This window comes from Pseudorca crassidens, chromosome 8 (assembly GCF_039906515.1).
Source record: "Pseudorca crassidens isolate mPseCra1 chromosome 8, mPseCra1.hap1, whole genome shotgun sequence".
In the NCBI taxonomy this organism is placed as follows: domain Eukaryota; kingdom Metazoa; phylum Chordata; class Mammalia; order Artiodactyla; family Delphinidae; genus Pseudorca; species Pseudorca crassidens.
Genome location: NC_090303.1, coordinates 74992495 through 75013363, shown reverse-complemented (window position 1 = coordinate 75013363; position 20869 = coordinate 74992495). Strand labels below are relative to the sequence as shown.

The 20869-nt window shown below is 40.4% G+C and overlaps 2 protein-coding genes across 3 annotated transcripts in view; one reads left to right on the top strand and one right to left on the bottom strand.

Annotated features, from left to right (window-relative positions):
• CFTR (CF transmembrane conductance regulator) overlaps positions 1-20869 on the bottom strand; it is a 367232-nt gene that overhangs the window by 336214 nt on the left and 10149 nt on the right. The window lies entirely within an intron of this gene.
• The window catches only part of WNT2 (Wnt family member 2), a 47713-nt gene continuing 39483 nt past the window's right edge, over positions 12640-20869 (top strand). Inside the window, exons 1-2 of one of the 2 annotated variants that reach the window (XM_067746818.1) lie at positions 12640-14184; positions 16285-16511. In XM_067746818.1, the coding sequence (XP_067602919.1) occupies positions 14102-14184; positions 16285-16511 (310 nt within the window). In that variant the 5' untranslated portion in view covers positions 12640-14101. The remainder of the gene's footprint in view (positions 14185-16284; positions 16512-20869) is intronic. The other variant, XM_067746817.1, reaches the window with a different exon arrangement.

Here is a 20869-nt window from a genome sequence, read left to right as displayed (position 1 = left end):
AAAAAATAAAATACTCTGCTTCTTTGAAAACAAACAAAAACTCCTCAACAAATATTAGCTAACCAAATTCAACAATACATGATTAAGTATACTGTTACCATAAATTTATACCATGATCAAGTATGATTTATTCCAGGCATGTAATGATGGTTCAATGCCTGCAAATCAATCAATGTGTGATACACCACATTAACAAAATGAAGGATAAAATCATATGATCATTTCAATAGATGCAGAAAAAGCACTTGACAAAATTTAACATCCATCCCTGATAAAAATGCTCAATAAACTGAGTATAAAGGGAATGTACCTCAACACAATAAAGGCCATATATTACAAGCCCAGAGCAAACACTGTACTCAATGGTTTAAAAAAAGAAAGAAAGAAAGAAAGAAAGAAAGCTTTGCTTCTAAGATCAGAAACAAGACAAAGATGCCAACTCTTGCCACTTTTATTCAACAGTGGAAGTGATAGCCAGAGTAATAGTCAAGAAAAAAAAAAGCCATCCAAATTGAAAAGGAACATGACATTTGCATCTATTTGCAGGTGACATGATATTATATATAGAAAACCCTAAAAACTCCACCAAAAAAAAAAAACCTGTTAGAATAAATGAATTCAGTAAACTTGAAGGATATAAAATCAATATACAAAAGTTAGTTGCATTTCTATACACTAATAATGAACTATCAGAAAGAGAAATTAAGAAAACAGTCACATTTACAATTGCAAAAGAATAAAATACCTAGAAATAAATTTAACCAAGGAGGTGAAATACATACACACTGAAAACTGTAAGACATTGATGAAAGAATTTGAAGAAGACACAAATAAATGGAAAGATATTCCATGCTCATTAATTGGAAGAATTAACATTGTTAAAATGTCTCTACTACCCAAAGCAATGGATAGATTCAGTGTAATCCCTATCATAATTTCAATGGCATTTTTCACAAAAATAGAATACACAATCCTAAAATTTTTATGGAACCACAAAGGCACTGAATAGCCAAGGCAATCTTGAGAAAGAAAGAAAAAGCTGGAGGCATCACACTTCCTGATTTCAAACTATACTACAAAGTTATAGTAATCAAAACAGTATAGTACTGTCATAAAAACACACATAGACCAATGGAACAGAATAGAGAGCCCAGAAATAAGCCCATGCACATATGGTCAATTACTTTACCACAAAGGAGCCAAGAATATAAAATAGGGAAAGGATAGTCTCTTCAATAATGGTGTTGGGAAAACTAAACAGCCACATGCAAAAGAATGAAACTGAACCAGTATCTTACTCCACTCACAAAATCAATTCAAAATGGATTAAAGACATGAATGTATGACCTGAAACCATAAAACTCCTAGAAAAAAACATAGGTGGTGAGCTCCTGGACATCAGTCATGGCAATGATTTTTTGGATATGACACCAAAAGGAAAAGCAACAAAAGCAAAAATTAAAAAGTGGGACTACATCAAACTAAAAAGATTCTTTATATCAAAAGAAACAATTAACAAAGTGAAAAGACAACTTATGGAATATGAGAAAATATTTGCAAGTCATTTATCTGATAAAGGGTTAATATCCATAATACATAAAGAACTACTACAACTTAATAGAAAAAACAAATTAATTAATAAATGGGAAAAGCATCTGAATAGACATCCTCACAAAGAAGACATACAAAGGGCCAACAGGTACAGGGAAAGGTGTTCAACATCACTAATCAGTGAAATGCAAATCAAAACCACAATAAGATGTCCCCTCACACCTGTTAGAATAGCTATTATCAAAAAGACAAGAAATAACAAGTATTGGTGAGGATGTGGAGAAAAGGGAACCCTTGTGCACTGTTGGTGGGAATGTTAACTGGTACAGCCACTATGGAAAACAATATGGAGGTTCCTCAAAAATTAAAAATAGAACTACCATATGATCCAGCAATTCCACTTCTGGACATTTAACTGAAGGAAATGAAATCACTAACTCAAAAAGATATCTGTACCCCTGTGTTTATTAAAGCATTATTCACAATAGCCAAGACATGGAGACACCCTATTAACACATGAACGGGTTAAAAAAAATGTGGTGTGTGTGTGTGTGTATGTATGTATGTATGTATGTATATATATATATATATATATATACAATGAAATACTATTCAGCCATAAAAAAGGAAATTATATTTTTGGATTAACATGTATGGACCTTGAGGGCATCATGCTAAGTGAAATAAGCCAGACAGAGAAAGACAATTACTGTATGATCACTTCTATTTAGAATCTTAAAAACAAAAAACTAAAAACACCAAACTCATAGATGCAGAGAACAGATTGGTGGTTGCCAGGAGTGGGGAGTGGCTGAAATGGGTAAAGGTGTTTTAAAAGGTACAAACTTTCACTTATAAATAAGTCCTAGGGATGTAATATACAGCATAGCGACTTTAGCTAACCATACTGTATTATATATTTGAAAGTTGCTACTACAGTAAATCTTAAAAGTCCTCATCACAAGAAAGAAAAAAATTGTAACTATATGTGGTGATGAATGTTAACTAAACTTATTGTGGTAAACTAAACTTATTGTGGTAATCACAATACATACACATATCTAATCATTATATTATACCCCTAGAACTATTTGTATGTCAATTATATCTCAATTTTTAAAAAGCAGTAATTTGAGGGTAGTTTTTTATGCAGCAATAGATAACTGGAAAATTATTTATTGTATTATTTCTTTAGTGGTTAACAGAGAGATCACAATATTTATTCTTGACTTAGAGTACATATTAAATATGGTTTCATAATAATGCATTTTTATTTAGTTCAAAATACAGCTGAGCCTTGAACAACTCGGAGTTGAACTGCATGGGTCAAGTTATGTGCAAATTTTTTCCAATAAATATATACTGCAATACTACACAATCCATGGTTGGTTGAATCCATGGATTCCTGGATCCAGAGGGTCAACATAAAGTTATACATGGATTTTTTGACTGTGCAGGGATTGGCATCCCTAACTCTCATGTTGTTCAAGGGTCAACTGTATTTTCCTTGAAACTTTTTACTTGACCCAGAGATTATTTAGAGGCATGCTGTTTAACTTCCAAGAATTTGGAGATTTTCTTGATTTCTTTCTATTACTGATTTTCCACTTAATTCCATTATGATCAGGGAAAACATTTTGCATGATTTCAATTTTAAAAAAAATTTAAAGTTTGTTTTATTACCCAGAATGTGGTCTGTCTTAGCAAATGTTTCATGTTCATTTGAAAAGAATGTATATTCTGCTGTTGTAGAGTGACATTCTATAAATGTGGACTATATCCCGTCGGTTGATGGTATTGTTGAGTTCTATATCTTGCTGGTTTTCTTTTTCTTTTTCTTTTTTTAGGTCTTGCTGATTTTCTATTTGTTCTATGAACTACTGAGAGTGGAGTGCTGACATCTCTAATTGTATATTTGTCTGGTTTTTTCTTCAGTTCTGTCAATTTTTGCTTTATATATTTTAAAAATCTATTGTTTGGTGCATACACATTTAGGACCATATTTCCTCTTGGTCAATTGACCCTTTTGTCATTATGTTATATCCCTCATCCCAGGTAAATGTTTTTGCTCAGATACCTACTTTGATATTGATATATCTACTCCAGTTTTATTTTAATTAGTGTTTGCATAATTTATCTTTTTCTATCCTTCTCCTTTTGAACCTACCTGTATTATATTTGAAATGAGAAGATGTGGCACATATATACAATGGAATATTACTCAGCCATAAAAAGAAATGAAATTGAGATATTTGTAATGAGGTGGATGGACCTAGAGTCTGTCATACAGAGTGAAGTAAGTCAGAAAGAGAAAGACAAATACTGTATGCTAACACATATATATGGAATTTAAGGGAAAAAAATGTTATGAAGAACCTAGGGGTAAAACAGGAATAAAAACACAGACCTACTAGAGCATGGACTTGAGGATATGGGTAGGGGTAGGCGTAGGCTGTGACGAAGTGAGAGAGTGGCATAGACATATATACACTACCAAACGTAAAACTGATAGCTAGTGGGAAGCAGCCGCATAGCACAGGGAGACCAGCTCGGTGCTTTGTGACCACCTAGAGGGGTGGGATAGGGAGGGTGGGAGGGAGGGAGACGCAAGAGGGAAGAGATATGGGAACATATGTATATGTATAACTGATTCACTTTGTTATAAAGCAGAAACTAACACACCATTGTAAAGCAATTATACTCCAATAAAGATGTAAAAAAAAAAAAAGAAATGAGATACTTGTGTTTTTATTCATTCAGACAATCTTTGTTTTTAAATTTTTGTTTTGGGAACACATATATCTTATATAATAGTTGATTTTTTAAAATTTATGTCTACTATTTGTTTCCTGTTTATTCTATTTTTCATTCCTCTGGTTACCCTTTCTTGCCTTCTTTTGAATTATTTAAACTTTTAATTTATTATGTTTTTTTCTACATCTCTTTGTATAGGTTTTTTAGTGGTTGCTATCAAGATAATGTTAGTTATACATCACTTTTTGCAGTATATAGAATCAAATTTTACAACTTTCAAAGTTAGCACCATAGAGTCAATTTACCCTCCCTAGTTGATATGGTAGTTTTTAAATATAAGGTATTACCTCTACATACAGTGAAACCACTATCACACACTGTTGTTATTTTTGCCTTCAACCATCAAACATATTTTAAAGAACTGGAGAGAAGTAGAAGTTTATAATATATACCCAGCTATCTACCATGTCTCTTGAATTTTTTTCATTCCAGATTTTCCAAGTTTCCTTCTTGGATCATTTCCCTTTTGTCTTAAAAACTTCCTTTAGCATTTCTTTTAAAACAGGTCTGCTGACAATAAATCCTCTTTGATTTCATCTGAGAGTGTCTTTATTTCACTTTCATTCATGAAGGTATTGTCACTGGATATAGAATTCTGGGCTGAGGGTTCTTTTCCTTCAGAGCTTTATAAAATACTGTTTCATTCCCTTCTGCTTTCACAATTCCTCATGAGAAATCTACAGTCATTCAAATAAACATTTTCCTTTGTTCCCCATAAGTAATGCATCATCTGTCTTTGTCATCATATAAGATTTTGTCTTTGCCTTTAGGTTTCAGTAGTTTTATTATTAAGTGTCTTGGCATGGATTTCTTTTCTTTTTAACTTTTAATTTTATATAGTTGATTAACAATGTGTTAGTTTCACGTGTACAGCAAAGTGATTCAGTTATATATATACATGTATCTATTCTTTTTCAAATTCTTTTCCCATTGAGGTTCTTACATAATACTGAACAGAGTTCCCTGTGCTATAAGTAGGCCCTTGTTGGTTATCCATTTTAAATACAGCAGTGTGTACATGTCAATCCCAAACTCCCTAACTATCCCTTCCCCCCACCCTTCCCCCCGGTAACCATAAGTTTGTTCTCTAAGCCTGTGAGTCTGTTTTGTAAATAAGTTCATTAGTATAAATATTTTTTAGATTCTGCATATAAGTGATATTATACGATATTTCACTTTCTCTGTCTGACTTACTTCACTCAGTATGACAATCTCTAGGCCCATCCATGTTGCTGCAAATGTCATTATTTCATTCTTTTTAATGGCTGAGTAATATTCCATTGTATATATGTACCACAACTTCTTTATCCATTCCTCTGTTGATGGATATTTAGGTTGTGTCTATGTCTTGACTACTGTAAACAGTGCTGCAATGAACATTGGGGTGCATGTATCCTTTCAGATCATGTTTTTCCCTGGATATATGCCCAGGAGTGGGGTTGCTGTATCATATGGTAGCTCTATTTTTAGGTTTTTTTGTTTTTTTTTTTTTGCGGTGCAACGGAGCAACAGGCTCCAGACGCGCAGGCTCAGCGGCCACGGCCCATGGGCGCAGCTGCTCCGCAGCATGTGGGATGCTCCTGGACCGGGGCACGAACCCATGTCCCCTGCATCAGCAGGCAGACCCTCAACCACTAGGTCACCAGGGAAGTCCTATTTTTAGGTTTTTAAGGAACCTCCATACTGTTCTCCATAGTGGCTGTACCAACTTACATTCTCATCAACAGTGTAGGAGAGTTCCCTTCTCTCCACACCCACTCCAACATTTATTGTTTGTGGATTTTTTGATGATAGCTATTCTGACTGGTGTAAGGTGATATCTCAATGTAATTTTGATTTGCATTTCTCTAATAATTAGCAGTGTTGAACATCTTTTCATGTGCCTCTTGGCCATCTGTATGTCTTCTTTGGAGAAATGTCTATTTAGGTCTTCTGACCATTTTTTGATTGGGTTCTTTGTTTTGATGATATTAAGCTGCATGAGCTGTTTGTAAATTTTGGAGACTAATCCCTCGTCAGTCACATCATTTGTAAATAGTTTCTCCCATTCTGTGGGTTGTCTTTCCATTTTGTTTATGGTTTCCTTTGCTGTGCAAAAGCTTTTGAGTTGAGTTAGGTCCCATTTGTTTATTTTTATTTTTTTTAAAATTTCCATTACCCTGGGAGACAGACTGAAAAAGATATTGCTGCAATTTATGTCAGAGAGTGTTCTGCCTGTTTTCCTCTAAGAGTTTCATAGTGTCGGGTCTCACATTTAGGTCTTTAAACTATTTTGAGCTTATTTTTGTGTATGGTATTAAAGAATGTTCTAATTTCATTTTTTTTTTACATATAGGTAACTGTCCAGTTTTCCCAGCATCTGGCATGGATTTCTTTGGGTTTATCCTGTTCAGGGTTTTCAAATCTCTGAGCTTTTCAAATCTCTAGGTGTATGCCTTTGACAAAATTTAGGAAATTTTTAGCCACTAGTTCTGCAAATATTTTTTGTTGCAATAGACTGTTTATCATCTCCTTCCAGGAGTCATGACACATTACACCTTTTGGAATTGTTTCAGAGATTCCTGAAGCTTTGTTCATTTCTTTTCACTCTTTTTTGTTTTTTCCTTCTTTTGTTAGGACTAGATAATTTCTATTGTTCATCCTTGAAGATAATATATCTTCAAGTTCACTCACACATTTTTCTGCCATCTCAATATTGCTACTGTCCTTATTCAGTGAAATATTTCACCCTCTCACTGTGGAAGATAGTACATATATTTTTCCATTCTAAAACTTCTGTGTGGTTACTTTTTCCATTTTGTTTCTTTGCTGATATTTTCTATTGTCCATTTGTTTCCAAAGTATTCATCATTACTTCTTGGAGCATTTTCATCATAGCTGCTTTAGAAGTCTTTGTCTGATAATTTCAACATCTCCGTCATCTCAGAATTAGTGTCTGTAGATTGTCTTTTCTATTTGAATTGGAACATTACAGGTTTTTGTATGCCCAGTAATTTTGATTGCATCCTGGACATTTTGAATAGAATGTTAAGAGAATCTAGGTCTTGTTTAAATCCTATGAAAAATGTTGATATTCTTGTTTTAGCACACAATCAACCCAGTTGGGTTCAGGCCAAAAATTCTGACCACCTTTCTGTGTCTAATGTCTAATGGTCTGTTAGACATTCTTATGCTGTATCTTATTTTATGTTCTGTATTTTATACCCTTTTAATTCTCTCTGTGAATTAATCTGGATACTTTTTATTCACCTCTTCTGGTTTACTAGTCCACTGTTTTGCTGATTCTAGATAGTTACTCAATCCATCTATCTAATTCTCAATTTCAGTCTTAACTTCCCTCCTCCCCTCAGTTCTAGGAGTTTTATTGAAGTCTTCTGTATGGGTTCCAGCTCTCTGTTAAAATTACTTGTTATTGTTTGAACTTTTATTTTATTTTTTAAATTAATTTATTTTATTTAATTAATTGTTTTTTAAGCCCCCTGCATGGGGGCTTTTCTCTGGTTGTGGTGAGCAGGGTCTACTCTTCGTTGCAGTGCGTGGGCTTCTCACTGTGGTGGCTTCTCTTGTTGTGGAGCATGGGCTCTAGGCGTGCGGGCTTCAGTAGTTGTGGCACACAGGCTCAGTGGTTGTGGCTCACAGGCTGTAGAACGCAGGCTCAGTAGTTGTGGCACACGGGCTTAGTTGCTCTGCGACAAGTGGGATCTTCCCGGACCAGGGCTCGAACCCATGTCCCCTGCATTGGCAGGCGGATTCTTAACCACTGTGCCGCCAGGGAAGCCCTGAACTTTTAAATTTCAGTTATTTTGCAGTCCTCAGATAAATCAAAACTCTAAATTACTTGTGGGTCTATTTCTATTTCTGTTGATTTGCTTACTGGGTTTTTGTTTGTTTTGTAACTTTTAGACTTGATGCTACATATAATAGATGAAAATTTGTAGAGACCCTGAATGAAATTATGTTCCTCCAAGGAGGGTTGAGTTTTCTTTTGGCTTGCAAATAGAGTACCTATGACTCACTTTGATCCTGTCAAGAGTTGGTTTTAGACTACTGGGGTGCTCTGTTTCAGTTCTGCCCTTGCTTGTGGAGTGTAGTCCTTATTCCCAAGGTAAGGGGAAGAACAAAAGAAGAGCTCCTCTTTCAATTGTGAAGGATATTTTCACTGATTGTAGAATTCAGTGTGAACCATTTTTTCTTTTCAGCATTTTAAAGATGCTGCTCCACTGTCTTCTGGCTTCCATTATTGCTAGTGAAAAGTCAATTGTAATGCATATTCTTGCTCCTCTATATTTAATGTATCTTTTCCCTCTGGCTGCTTTAGAGATGTTTCTCCCCCTTTTTGATTTTAAACTGTTTGATCATGATGTATATAGGTGTGATATGCTTTTTTTTTTTTTTGAGGTACGCGGGCCTCTCACTGTTGTGGCCTCTCCTGTTGCAGAGCACAGGCTCCGGACGCGCAGGCTCAACAGCCATGGCTCACGGGCCCAGCTGCTCCGCGGCATGTGGGATCTTCCCGGACCGGGGCACGAACCCATGTCCCGTGCATCAGCAGGCGGACTCTCAACCACTGTGCCACCAGGGAAGCCCTTGCTTTGTATTTATTTTGCTTGGCGTTTTCTGACCATCTTGGGTCTGTAAATTGATGTGTTCTATCATATTGGACAAATTTGGTGCAGTATATCTTCAAATATTTTTGTCACATTTTTCTCTCCTTTCTTTCTGGAACTTCACTTGCACATGTATTTAAACTGCTTGGCCTTGTCCTGCAGATATCTGATGTTACATTTCTTTAATTGTCAATATCTTTTCTTTCTGTTTTTCAGATTATATAACTTCTATCTTTAAGTTTATTGTCCCTTTCTCCTGCCAATTCCGTTCCATTGTTATGCCCATTCAGTGAATTTTTCATTTCAGATATTGTACTTTTGGTTCTAGATTTTCATTTGTTTCTAATGGCTTTCATTTCTCCCTAATGGCTTTCATTTCTCCACTGAGATTCTCCATTAGTTGTTCATTATGACCTTTAAATACTTGAACATAGTTATAAGAGTTATGCTAAAATTTATTTCCTGCTAGTTCCTCCAACTGAGCCTTCTCAAAGTCATTTTCTTTTGACTGCTTTCTCTTAAGTATGGATCACATTTTTTCTGGTTTTTCACTTGCCTATTAATTTTTTATTGTATGCTTGACATTGTAAATGATACAATGTTATCTTCCTTCCATGGGTGTTGGTTTTATCCTTGTAAATTCCCCTTGGCCTGTCTGATTTGTTTTTATTCTTTGTTACTGCATGTGATATGAGGAAACAAAATTTTGAATTTTGTTCTAAGACATGCTTTTTATACTAAGGTATGACCCTTAAAGGATGCCTTTCTGGCATCTCAGATGAATGCCTGAAGTGCTTAATAAGGTCTCTCTACCCCACTGAGCTGGAACTCCAATGTCTCTCAACGCTGCATGACATGCAGAAAGCAATTTCTGCTAGGCATTAGAGTCTTCTCATGGCTATATTCAGCCCAGCTCTTGACCAAGGACACATGGTGAATCACCATGTAGACTTTTGGGACCCTCTCTTTCACAGCTACCTATTTTCAGATATTCTACCCTGCCAATTTCAGCTGCTTCAGCAGCCCAGACCTCTACTCCCTCTATCCTTAACTAAGACTACTGCTCTGTTTCCACTTTCTTGCACCCCCAAAAAAGTGTCCTTCAGCAGAAAACTCAGGACAGTTATGGGATAGTTGTGGAGCACACCTCAGGTGTTTTCCTTCTGTCAAAGATCATAGCTGTGTGCTGTCTATTACCCAATGCCTGAAAAGATTTGCCTTATCATTTTGTCCAGTCTTATATTTTTTTTCAGTAGGAGAACAAGTCATGTACCTATTACTTTCTCATGGCTGGAAGCAAGTCTTTGGTGCACATTAATTTAAATGCACACTGAGATTTAAATCATTGATATTAGAACTTTTTATAAAATCAATTTTTTTTTTTTTTTTTGCGGTATGCGGACCTGTCATTGTTGTGGCCTCTCCTGTTGCAGAGCACAGGCTCCGGACGCGCAGGCTCAGCGGCCATGGCTCACAGGCCTAGCCGCTCCGCGGCATGTGGGATCTTTCCGGACCGGGGCACAAACCCGTGTCCCCTGCATCGGCAGGCAGACTCTCAACCACTGTGCCACCAGGGAAGCCCTCATAAAATCAATTTTTGACAAAGATTAGCTAAGAGTGTGCTTAATAAAAATTTTAGGAGTGACTAAAGGGGAAAGCGGTTAATGCCTTTAAGGGCATTGAAAACACACTTCAAATTTCAAACTTAATCTATATTATTATGTATATGATGCTCTTAGTTGGATAGACTTAGCAAGTAAAAAAGTTTTAATGATATATATTGTTTTTATTTGATATATTACCTCTGTTGTTATATATATGATACTACTAGATTTAGAAAGTTATATATATATATATATTTTTCTTTCCCATTGTTGACCTTTTGTTAATACACAATGTTCTTTCTTAAGGTCATTGATTCTAAGTTGGAAATACTAGACCTTTGAATCACTGGTTAGTGAGTAGCTAAATTAAGAGTCACTGCGTTAGGAAGAAACCAGTTCAGACTGAAACACATATGACTATTTGGTTGAAGAAGTAACTGTCCATTTTTAAAGGGTGGAGATGGTTTGGTAGTAAATTAGTTCTCTCTCTGCCCTGGGAGATTAGACAAACAATGGATCTAACTAAGAAAATAGACTGACTCATTTGGCTACAATGCTATACTAAAGTTACAAGCAAACTAACATTAATATCCAGAAAGAGAATTGGGTTCTGTATACTGTAAATGAATTTTACAGTCAATTCAATGAGAATTCTCACTGAAGAAACCAAAAATCAGATATTGAATTCATAGATCTAAAGGCACTCTGAACCCTGTCTTTCCTAATTCATCATCTGCTATAGCAAGGCTATAGTCATGTGCAATTTACTTAAATATTTATCAACTCTTCCTTAGGATGGTAGTTTTTATTGGAGAAGCAAGGTTTGTAATAACTTTCTTTCCTCTTAATTTTCTTGAGCATTTCCCAACTTCTTCTTCCCAAAGTGCACAGGTACAGATGAGGAGGAAGAAAAGTCAGACTTGTTGGGCAGGAAGCGAAGTTGTACAGGGCTAATAGTAGGTCATAAGTGAATAGGGGTGGAGAATGTGAGAGAAATGGAATCACAGATCTGGAAGGGACAAGTCACGTGGTCCAGACTGCCTCTAGACAGGTCGGGAAGGAGTGTTTGGGTGGACCTTTTTCACATCTGGATTTAGTTTCTCTTGAACTTTTTCAGCAGTTGCCATTCACCAAGGCTGATTTCTTCTCTGCAAGTCATGAGGTACTTCTCCTGCCCCAGGATAAAGCCCTTTGGAGTGGATTTAATTAGTTTTGGGGATGGTCCTGTTCTTATTCCAGGAGGTCTGTTTCAGGTTTAGGTCATTCCATTGGCCTCATCAACAACTGAAGGGCAGATCTCCTGGCCACTCAATAATTCCCTGGGCGGAGAGGAAAGGCCTCTAAGCTGATAGTCATACTCCATGTATTTCTAACTCCCCTCAGCTGGAAGAACATGATGTGCTGAGGTGGGTGGAGCTTTGAGTTGAGCTTTTTAGGTAGTTTCAGGTCTCACTGTCCATGAGAGAAGCATACAGCTGCCTACCTTTCCCAACATACACATCCACATCCCTACATTATTCACTGGTAGAAGTGGAGAGACTGTGGACGAAGGAGGATGGAAGTGAATTTTAACTTATTCTTCTGCTTCACCCAGGGAAGAGGTTTATGAGCATAAGCACAGAGGTTAATGAGATATTTCTTGCTCTTTGATGCCCATCACATCACTCGCCCCGTCTCCCCCAACCTCCTATTCCCACACACACACACACACACACACACACACACACACACACACACACACACACACACACACACACACGAGCTTGTGCACGCACTGTGAGCAGAAATACAACCCCCACCTCCCCTGCCCCTCCCTCCCTCCCGGCACAGACCGATCAGAACTTCCCCTGGGTCGCGGCCCAGCGATATGGAGCGGCCCTGGCGCGGAGCCCTGCTCTTCCCGAGTCGTGGGTGGCGCGGTACTTGTTTCCCTCCCCTCCCTTTCCGGACCCAAACGGGGATGTATCTGGGTCAGCCTGGGAGGGGCCGGACCTGCCAGGGACCAGCGGGGGAAGGGGGGGAAGGGGGTGGCGATGACAGCATTTTTCAGGTTTTTGGCATTTCTGAGATTCGCCCCGTCCAGCTTCTCACCGCGCTCGCGCCTAGCGAGGGCTGATGCTCCGGCCAGTCTCGGCTCTAGGAGGGGGTGGGGGGAGAGCCGGTCTTTCCTATCTGGACGGCCACCCCTTCACGCCCTGCGAACAATGCAGCGCCCACCCCACCCCCAACACGCACACACATTCCCCATTCCCCAAGGCACGCTCCGCGGGCGGGCGGCGGGTTCCTCCGCCCCAGGAAAAGAGCAATGGAACAGTTCACGGCCGCCGCGAGTTCCTGGTCTTCCTTCCTTTCCGGTGATAAACGGCGGGGCTACAAGCCAGTTGCTGCTCAAGATGCTCCACCCGCGGGCTCAAGCCTGTCTCTCTTGGCCCTGCGGGGGCCCAGATCAGGACCGATAGTCCCTTGACCTCCGCAAGGAGCAAAAGCTGAGCGCCAGGGCGGCAAGAGGCGCGACCGGTGCTGGGGCGCAGACCCTCGGCGGGCTCCTGCTGCCTCAGTTCCTCGCTGCATGATCTTTTGCGCTCTACAGCGCCGTGGAGGAGCTGGGTGTGCGTAAACACCGCATCTTCCCCAGACGTTTTGGCCGAGGACGCCTGGGTGAGGTCCGGAGGGTCAGGGACCTTCCCGTTTCCCCTCCCTTGGAGCTCTATATATAAGCCCAGCACCGAGGAATCAAGGCCACAGGTCTTCACTTCCCTGAGGCCTGAACCCTCCCTCTCCAACCTTGCCCTGCTTAGCTCCAGATTTACGAGGGCTTGCTCCTCCTTTCGGTATTAGGAAGAGAAGCGGAGGGATGAGTTGAAAATCATCTCTGGATTCTTGCCTCCTGTACACAGCTGTATCCCTATCCTCTCCCTCCTTTCCCCACATTGCCCGCTCGGTGACTTATGTTTGCCGGAGGGTAGCCTCGCCTATCCGGAGCGCTCGGTCCTGTGGCGGGGCACCCACTGATGCTCTTTGGCCCGGAGCTTCCCGAAAGGTGCCTGCCTCCGCGGGTGCTCGAGGCCACGCAGAGGTGCTTCTCCCTCCCCGCATCACCTCACCCACAGACCTCTCTTGCCATCATTTCACCCACCCTTATATAAAACCGCGCGACCCACCCCCCCGCCATCCTACCCGGCGCAGCGCCCCCTCCCTTGGCTGCGCCTGGGCGGGCGGGCGGGGAGCTGAAGGGACCGGGGCGCGCGGGAGGCGCGCAGAGCTCTCCGGCAGCCCGCGCTCGCCGCGCCTGGGGAATTGGCTGTGGGCGAGGCGACCCCGGCTGGCCTTTATCGCTCGCCCCGCTGGTCGCTTGAAACTTTATCAGCGAGTCTCGCCACTCGCCGCAGACGCGAGCGGGGGGCGGGGGCGCGGCAAGGCGCCGGCGGCCGTGACGAGGCGCTCCCGGCGCTGAGCGCTTCTGCTCCGGGCACGCATGGCGCCCGCACACGGAGTCTGACCTGATGCGGACGCAAGGGGGTTAATATGAACGCCTGTCTCGGTGGAATCTGGCTCTGGCTCCCTCTGCTCTTGACCTGGCTCAGCCCTGAGGTCAGCTCTTCATGGTGGTAAGTGCACGCGCACGGGCGCTGGGGTATTTTGGGGATGGGAGTGGAGCCCGCAGGGGCCACATAGACGCTTCCCGGCGGCGCTTCCCCGCGGCCGCGGCAGTCACGGCTTCCGACCCGAACCCAAGCTGCTGCCCTCTCCTATTGCCCCTTGGATTCTCCTCGGAAGCCCATTCCAGCTTCGACAACTTCAACACCCCCCCGCGCCCCCCCCATTCCCCCTCAACTGAGAGCTCGGATGTTCGGTGTATTTGGATCCAGCTGAGCGACAGCAAAATCGGGATCTTTGAGACAAGCGCTAGCCGGGTCTCTAGCTCTACTAGCACAGACGGGTGTGCGCGCGCGCGCGCGTGTGTGTGGGTGGGTGGGTGGGTGAACTTAGCTCCAAAACTACTATCATCCCCCCATGCTCCCCTCCCCCCAAAAAACCCTCAAGATAAAAACCGACGGGGCAATTCAGGCGGGCAAGAGCGGTAGAACCCGAAGCGTGTGATTTTGCCTTCTTTCCCGTCCTTCCACATTCCTAGTGCTTCACCCCAGTGGGGCGGAAGAACATTTTGCTGCCTCCAGGTAGAGACTACCGCCTTAATGCGAAGCTCCAGAGGCCGGGAGCTCTAAGATGTCAGTTCGAAACCACAGTCACCCCAAAGAGTAAATTTGCTGCTGTCCTTTATACGTGGATCTTCGATTTATTCTGCATAGTGAAGGAACGTTGAAACGTAACAGGTCTTAGCATCCTTAAAAGTTCCAAAGGGAGAGGTTCTCCCCACCCAGAAACTCATCTCCATCTCCTTCATCTTGAGAAGAGAGAGAGTTGAGAGCTCTTTAGCGTTCTTGCACCTAAAAACTTCCGAACTGATACTTAAAACACTGATTCAGAAAGACCTGTTATCTGTTATGATGTGCTGTTTTTTAAAAGAATCTGGCAAAAGTAAGGAGTCGCAGCCAAATGAGAGACTGGAGCAGGGAACTTTAGGAAGACACGAGCTCTTCAAAGGAGCAAAGCAAAGAAAGCATGGATGGGAAGAGGGGTTCAATTCCTTCCTAAGCCACTTTGAACAGAAAGGCGTTTAGCCTTGACATTACTGACATAGGATCAAAGATTGATTTATCAGAGTGACCGTTTTTCAATAAAATGACTATTTCTGTCTCCATGGGTGTATAAACATTATTTATTGCCCAGGCTTTTTGTCACATTGTCTCTCAGCTGTCACTTAAATATATTTTTGGGGAGTCACAGCTGTAATGATTTTATGATCATATAAAATAATGAAAATACAAGAAAAAGACATTCTCCTTGTTTGATCGCTTCAAAAGACACCTATGGCAGCTTGGGTTATATAAAAGGTACCTTTCTAAACATTTCACAACTAATAGAGAACATCTGGGTAGAGATGATGATGTAATTTTTTGTTAAAGTTTCTTCTCAAAAGTACTTTATGGAGCTATAACACTGTTTGATTCTTCCAAACATTTAGTGTCCTTAATAACAATAGAAAGATTTTTTCCCAAAGGTTCTCTATAAAAGCCAAAAAGAGCTGGAAAATGGAAATATTTAACAGATTCTTTAGTAGGAAAAGAAAGGCATGCCTGTGCAGAGAGGATAACATCAGATACCGGCAGGTGTTGATGAGACAGATACAGACAGTTTAAGACACTTAAACATTAGATCAAATAAATGGCAGTGAGGAGCTTCTAAAGGTCGGCTTCCTCCAAAGCCAAGTCCAGACACATTGTGTACTGAGATCAGAGTCTTCTTGGAAGAAGTCTTCCAAAAACATGTTGCCCCTTCCCGCCTCAACCCATTCCCCAACTGCAGACCTTGCCTCTCCCACCCTGCCCAGAGCATCATCTGGTGGCCTCGGCTTCACATCCAAGAAACAGTCAGCACTCCGTTTTGGGCTGGCTTCTACCAGACCACTCACCATGCCTGCTGTGCCGCTTCTCCAGTGAACTAAAGTTAAACAACCTTTGCCTTCTAATATCCCCCAAAAGATAGGAATTCATATTTGAAATGCTGCTTTGAACTCTTCCCTCTCCCGGGAAACACCACGTGAGGCCTCGCTGTTCTGTGCTCTCCCCCGTGTTGGTCCTTCCCAGGTACATGAGAGCTACAGGTGGCTCCTCCAGGGTGATGTGTGACAATGTGCCAGGCCTGGTGAGCCGCCAGCGGCAGCTGTGCCACCGACACCCGGACGTGATGCGTGCCATCGGCCTGGGCGTGGCCGAGTGGACGGCAGAGTGCCAGCACCAGTTCCGCCAGCACCGCTGGAACTGCAACACCCTGGACAGGGATCACAGCCTCTTCGGCAGGGTCCTGCTTCGAAGTAAGTCTCCCGCCTTCACGCAGCTCATGGGCTCTACCCTCATATACACACACCCTTATTTGGTCTTCAAAGTCCCTGCTCATCTTGTCTTGCATGCTATGCAGTCAGAAGCTTGTTCTGTTGGGTGCCATTAGTCCCGTCGAGACAAGGACTCGAGAAATCAAGAAACTTGTCTGTCTCAAGTTTGGGAGGAGGATGTAGTGCCCCAGGCTGGTGTCTTTTTTATTCTTGGCTCTGTCCATCCACGTCAAGTCACAACCCTGCCTGTCCCTCCAGGTTCAGATTTTGTCTCTAGAAGAAAGGACGCAGCAGCCACAGAGCGCTTTTGACTTTTTAACTCTTCTTTCTGGGACTTGAAACTTCCAGAAGGAAATGAGCAGAAGATTGGGATAGAATGCCCAAATCTTTTATTGGCCATAGATGGTCATTATTACAATAACAAGTCAGTGTTATTAAGAAGCAGAGACAAATCTCTGCTCAACACCTCTGACCTCCCATTCGGCTACTCGGCTTCGGGTCACTCTGTTTCTAAATTAAGCATTTTTTTCAGTAAACTGTAAATTCTGTAAGGCAGGAACTCATCTGCTTTCCCTGCACCTTACTTGGTACCTTGTGTGTTGTAGGCATCACTCATTCATTGAATGGTTGAATGAATGGATGGATGAACTTGTAGTGAGTGCCTATTCTCCAGGTACATTTTAAGCAGAAGGATATTTATGGAGGGTAGGGGTGGGAACCATGAATACACAGAGGTAGACCTTGGATATATTGCAGGTTTGGTTCCAGATCACCACAATAAAGCAAGTCACACGAATTTTTTGGGTTTCCCAATGCATATAAAAGTTATGTTTATACTACGCTGTAGTCTATTAACTGTTGAAAAAACAATGTACATACCTTAATTTTAAAATACTTTATTGCTAAAAAATGGTAACCAGCATTTGACAATGCAGGTTGCCACAAAGCTTCAGTTTGTAAAAAACAATATCTGTGAAGCGCAATAAAGTGCAATAAAATGGGGTACGCCTGTGGTTTCTTCCTTTCTCTTTTTTAGAAAGCACATTGAACATTATCTAACTACATAATAAACTTCTTAAAAGTTCTGAATGTGGAAAGTAGCTTACTAACTTGTACACAATCAGAGAAAATTAACTGAAAATCAGATCTTATTTTCAAAACATCCCCATCCCTTAACCTGGTCTTAGCAGCATTCTCCAAGAAGTAGCACATCCCATTTGCTACTGGGAAATCTTACTGAAAACACAACAGTTTATGTGCGAACCCCAGAAACAGGAAACTTTCCACTTGTTTTTGCCCACCTCCCCCTCCCAATCCTAAGAAAATCATTCGGGCTGTGCACTTGGTAATGCTTAACGGAGCGTGTTTCTATCAGGTAATCATCACAGCCCTAGGGTTTTATGAGGCCAAATGCATAACTGAATGTCTCTAAAATCCCCCAAGGGCGTAGTACTCTCACTCTCAGTGTACCCCTAAAGTTAATTTACTGTGATATTCTGCAATTTTATTCTCTGGTTTAAGAATATTCTTCCGCATTCCTTTTGGAGTTTTGATATGACATCACAACATTTTTGAAAGGATAATAATAAATTTCAGCTACATGGAATTTTAAGACTTCACCTAGATTAACTCACCAGTGAATCAATTAAAGTGCTGGACCTTATCAAAGAGAGTTTGCAAGTATCTGGCACAATAAATCTTTGCATATATTAGGTACAGGCTCTTGGTGTTAAAGATGTATCAGGATTTTTCCTTTACAAAGGTCTCAACCATTTTCCAATGATTACAAATTAAGTGTACTTCTCATTTATAAAATGATCACCTATAGAGTCTGTCTATGAAAATCCATTAAGATGTCTCCATACTGAAAAAAAAAAAAACCTTTCCATAACAAGTCAAAGGAAGCAAGTTTGACACTGATTCTAGAGAGTGTATATGCCAAAGCTGGAGGTTCATTCAACTTAATCTTGGCAATGTTTGTTTCTTCAGAGCTGTAGAATGGCTGAGAGGGAAAAGGTTATAAATAGAGAAAGCAGAACAAGTTTGACTTAGGCTAAGCCTTCAGGTAAATTAGAGATTATAACTGTACTCCCTTCAGATTTCTTTCAGATGAAGCTGAACGCTTTGCCAAAGTACTCAAAACTTAAAACACTCATGCTACACAGTTTCTTTCCAATCTTCACAGAAGGCCAGATTTCTTCCTGGACATTTACGTAAACTCCTGTGACTGTCAGTGATGATTTTGTGTTGGTTATGGGAAGGCTGAATTTGGCCTAAGGTAGCTTATCCTGGAAATAATCACGAAATTCCAATGAAGCTATCCAAAGAGTTTTACAATTAATTGCTTGGAGGGAAATTCACATCTTAGAGTTGTAAAGAACTCCTCCTTCGGAAACCTAAATGTCCTCATAGATAAATAGGAAAGCCAAAGGGCAGTACCACATATAAGAAGAACATAAAAGTTACTAACATATCCTGTGGTCATAGAGAAATGGAGAACATCTGCCTCTTTTGCTTCAGAGACCAAGAGTAAGGCAGACCGATTTTTAGGAACTTTCGTAATTTGCTCATTCAAACGACTATCACCAGACACGGGCAGAGAAATGTAAAGACACAACTAGTAAACTCAAAAATAATCCTGCAAGAATTTGCATATACTTTCAGAATTCTAGAATAAGCCTAAACAAAAAGGTGATTAGATTTCATCCTTGTTAAAAAAAAAAAGGCAAGCATTTAAAAAAAAAAGAGTTGAACAACCCGTAACCTTCCAGAAAGCCTAGCTTCTAGTGTTCTGCCTTCCCAGCTGCCTGTCCCACCCTATACACTTAGTAAACATTGCTTGACTTATCTCAAACCAAAAATTAGAGAAACTTCAATAGTAACACATCAGGAAGTCTAAATATCACCATTTAGATTTGGATTTTGTTTCATATTGCAATGGCTTTAAAAAGAATCAGTTTTTCTAAGAAGAGGCCCGAGATCAAAATTTGTTTTGTTCCAAAGCCAACTCTTGAAATGTGCTACTATTTTGCACATAGCATTTTAGTGATTCATCTAAGACACTTAACTGAAAACATCTTAAGGCCATATCTACATGATATACCAAAACATCTGGAGGTAAAATGAAAAGATATTCCATGTGCTAATTTTTTATTTAAATAAATAAATAAATATCTAGCTATTTAGTAATGCGTTTGAATAATAAATGACAAATATTTAGAAAGGTGATGGCTTTGCTTTGGAAATTATTTCTGAAATGTAGCAGATTTTTAAGTGATTTTTTTTTTTTTCTTTCAGCCAACAAGTCAATGTAGTTGTTTGCAAGTTAGGCCGGGATGCATTCTGTGCCTAGACAATTTATTCCTCTACTAACCTTCAAAATACTGTCTGGTCACTGACATTCTATCATCTGCATCTTCCATAGCTTTCCCCTAAAAGATCACCTCATAAAGTTTCTCTTCTTTCTCCTTAAGAAATAAGACTAGTGCAAAATCTATTACACATTCAGGAATTTCCCCCCATACGATATCTCTAAATGTGGGGACCGAACTCCAAATCCAAAACCAGGCTTTAGCAGATCAATGGGATGACTGTGGACAAGGTATTTTCCTACATGGTAAAATGGGTAAACTAAAAATTTTATTTATCTGAAAGCCACTAGCAGAGATTAAGCCACATTTGCATCTATTAGTCACCATCTTTTACAAAACGTATCAATTCCTCTTAGAAAATCATCTGTGATCCTTATAACATAATCTGGAATTCTAAAACAGCTCCCACAACCGTCACATTTCTCTCTGGAGAGCACTACCTGCTACCTCTGGCAAATATTCATATAACTGATTTTACCTAACTTCAAGGCATGATTGATTCTTTTTTTTTTGGATGGTTAGAGGTTTCGGGGAAGATATTTTTCGAAGGCTGAGGCAAGTGCCATTTAATATGGTATAGATACATTTTCCTGATTTTTAATAATGAGACTAGCAGAGCAGATATTGCAAGGGATGTATAATAAATTTTAGCACTGAATGACAAACGGAAACAAGCAGGGCTTTGACGCGAAAAGGTGGTTTGTTCTCCCAGCTGTGTGGTTCAAAAAGTCACACTCGTCTTGACATAGTGAATCACCAAATGGCTCTCCATTTGCTGCCTTGCACTGGCATTAGCTTGTTCGGCTTCTATTTTGATGGTGAATATATTTGCTGCAGCAACCATTAGTAAAAAGCCATGCTAATAACAGTGAAATACAGCTCCACTTGAAAAATGAGGTGCACACAGACCCTTAAGAGCCTTATATCTGTCACTATACCACAACACCGTGTTATGAGTTACTACAGATT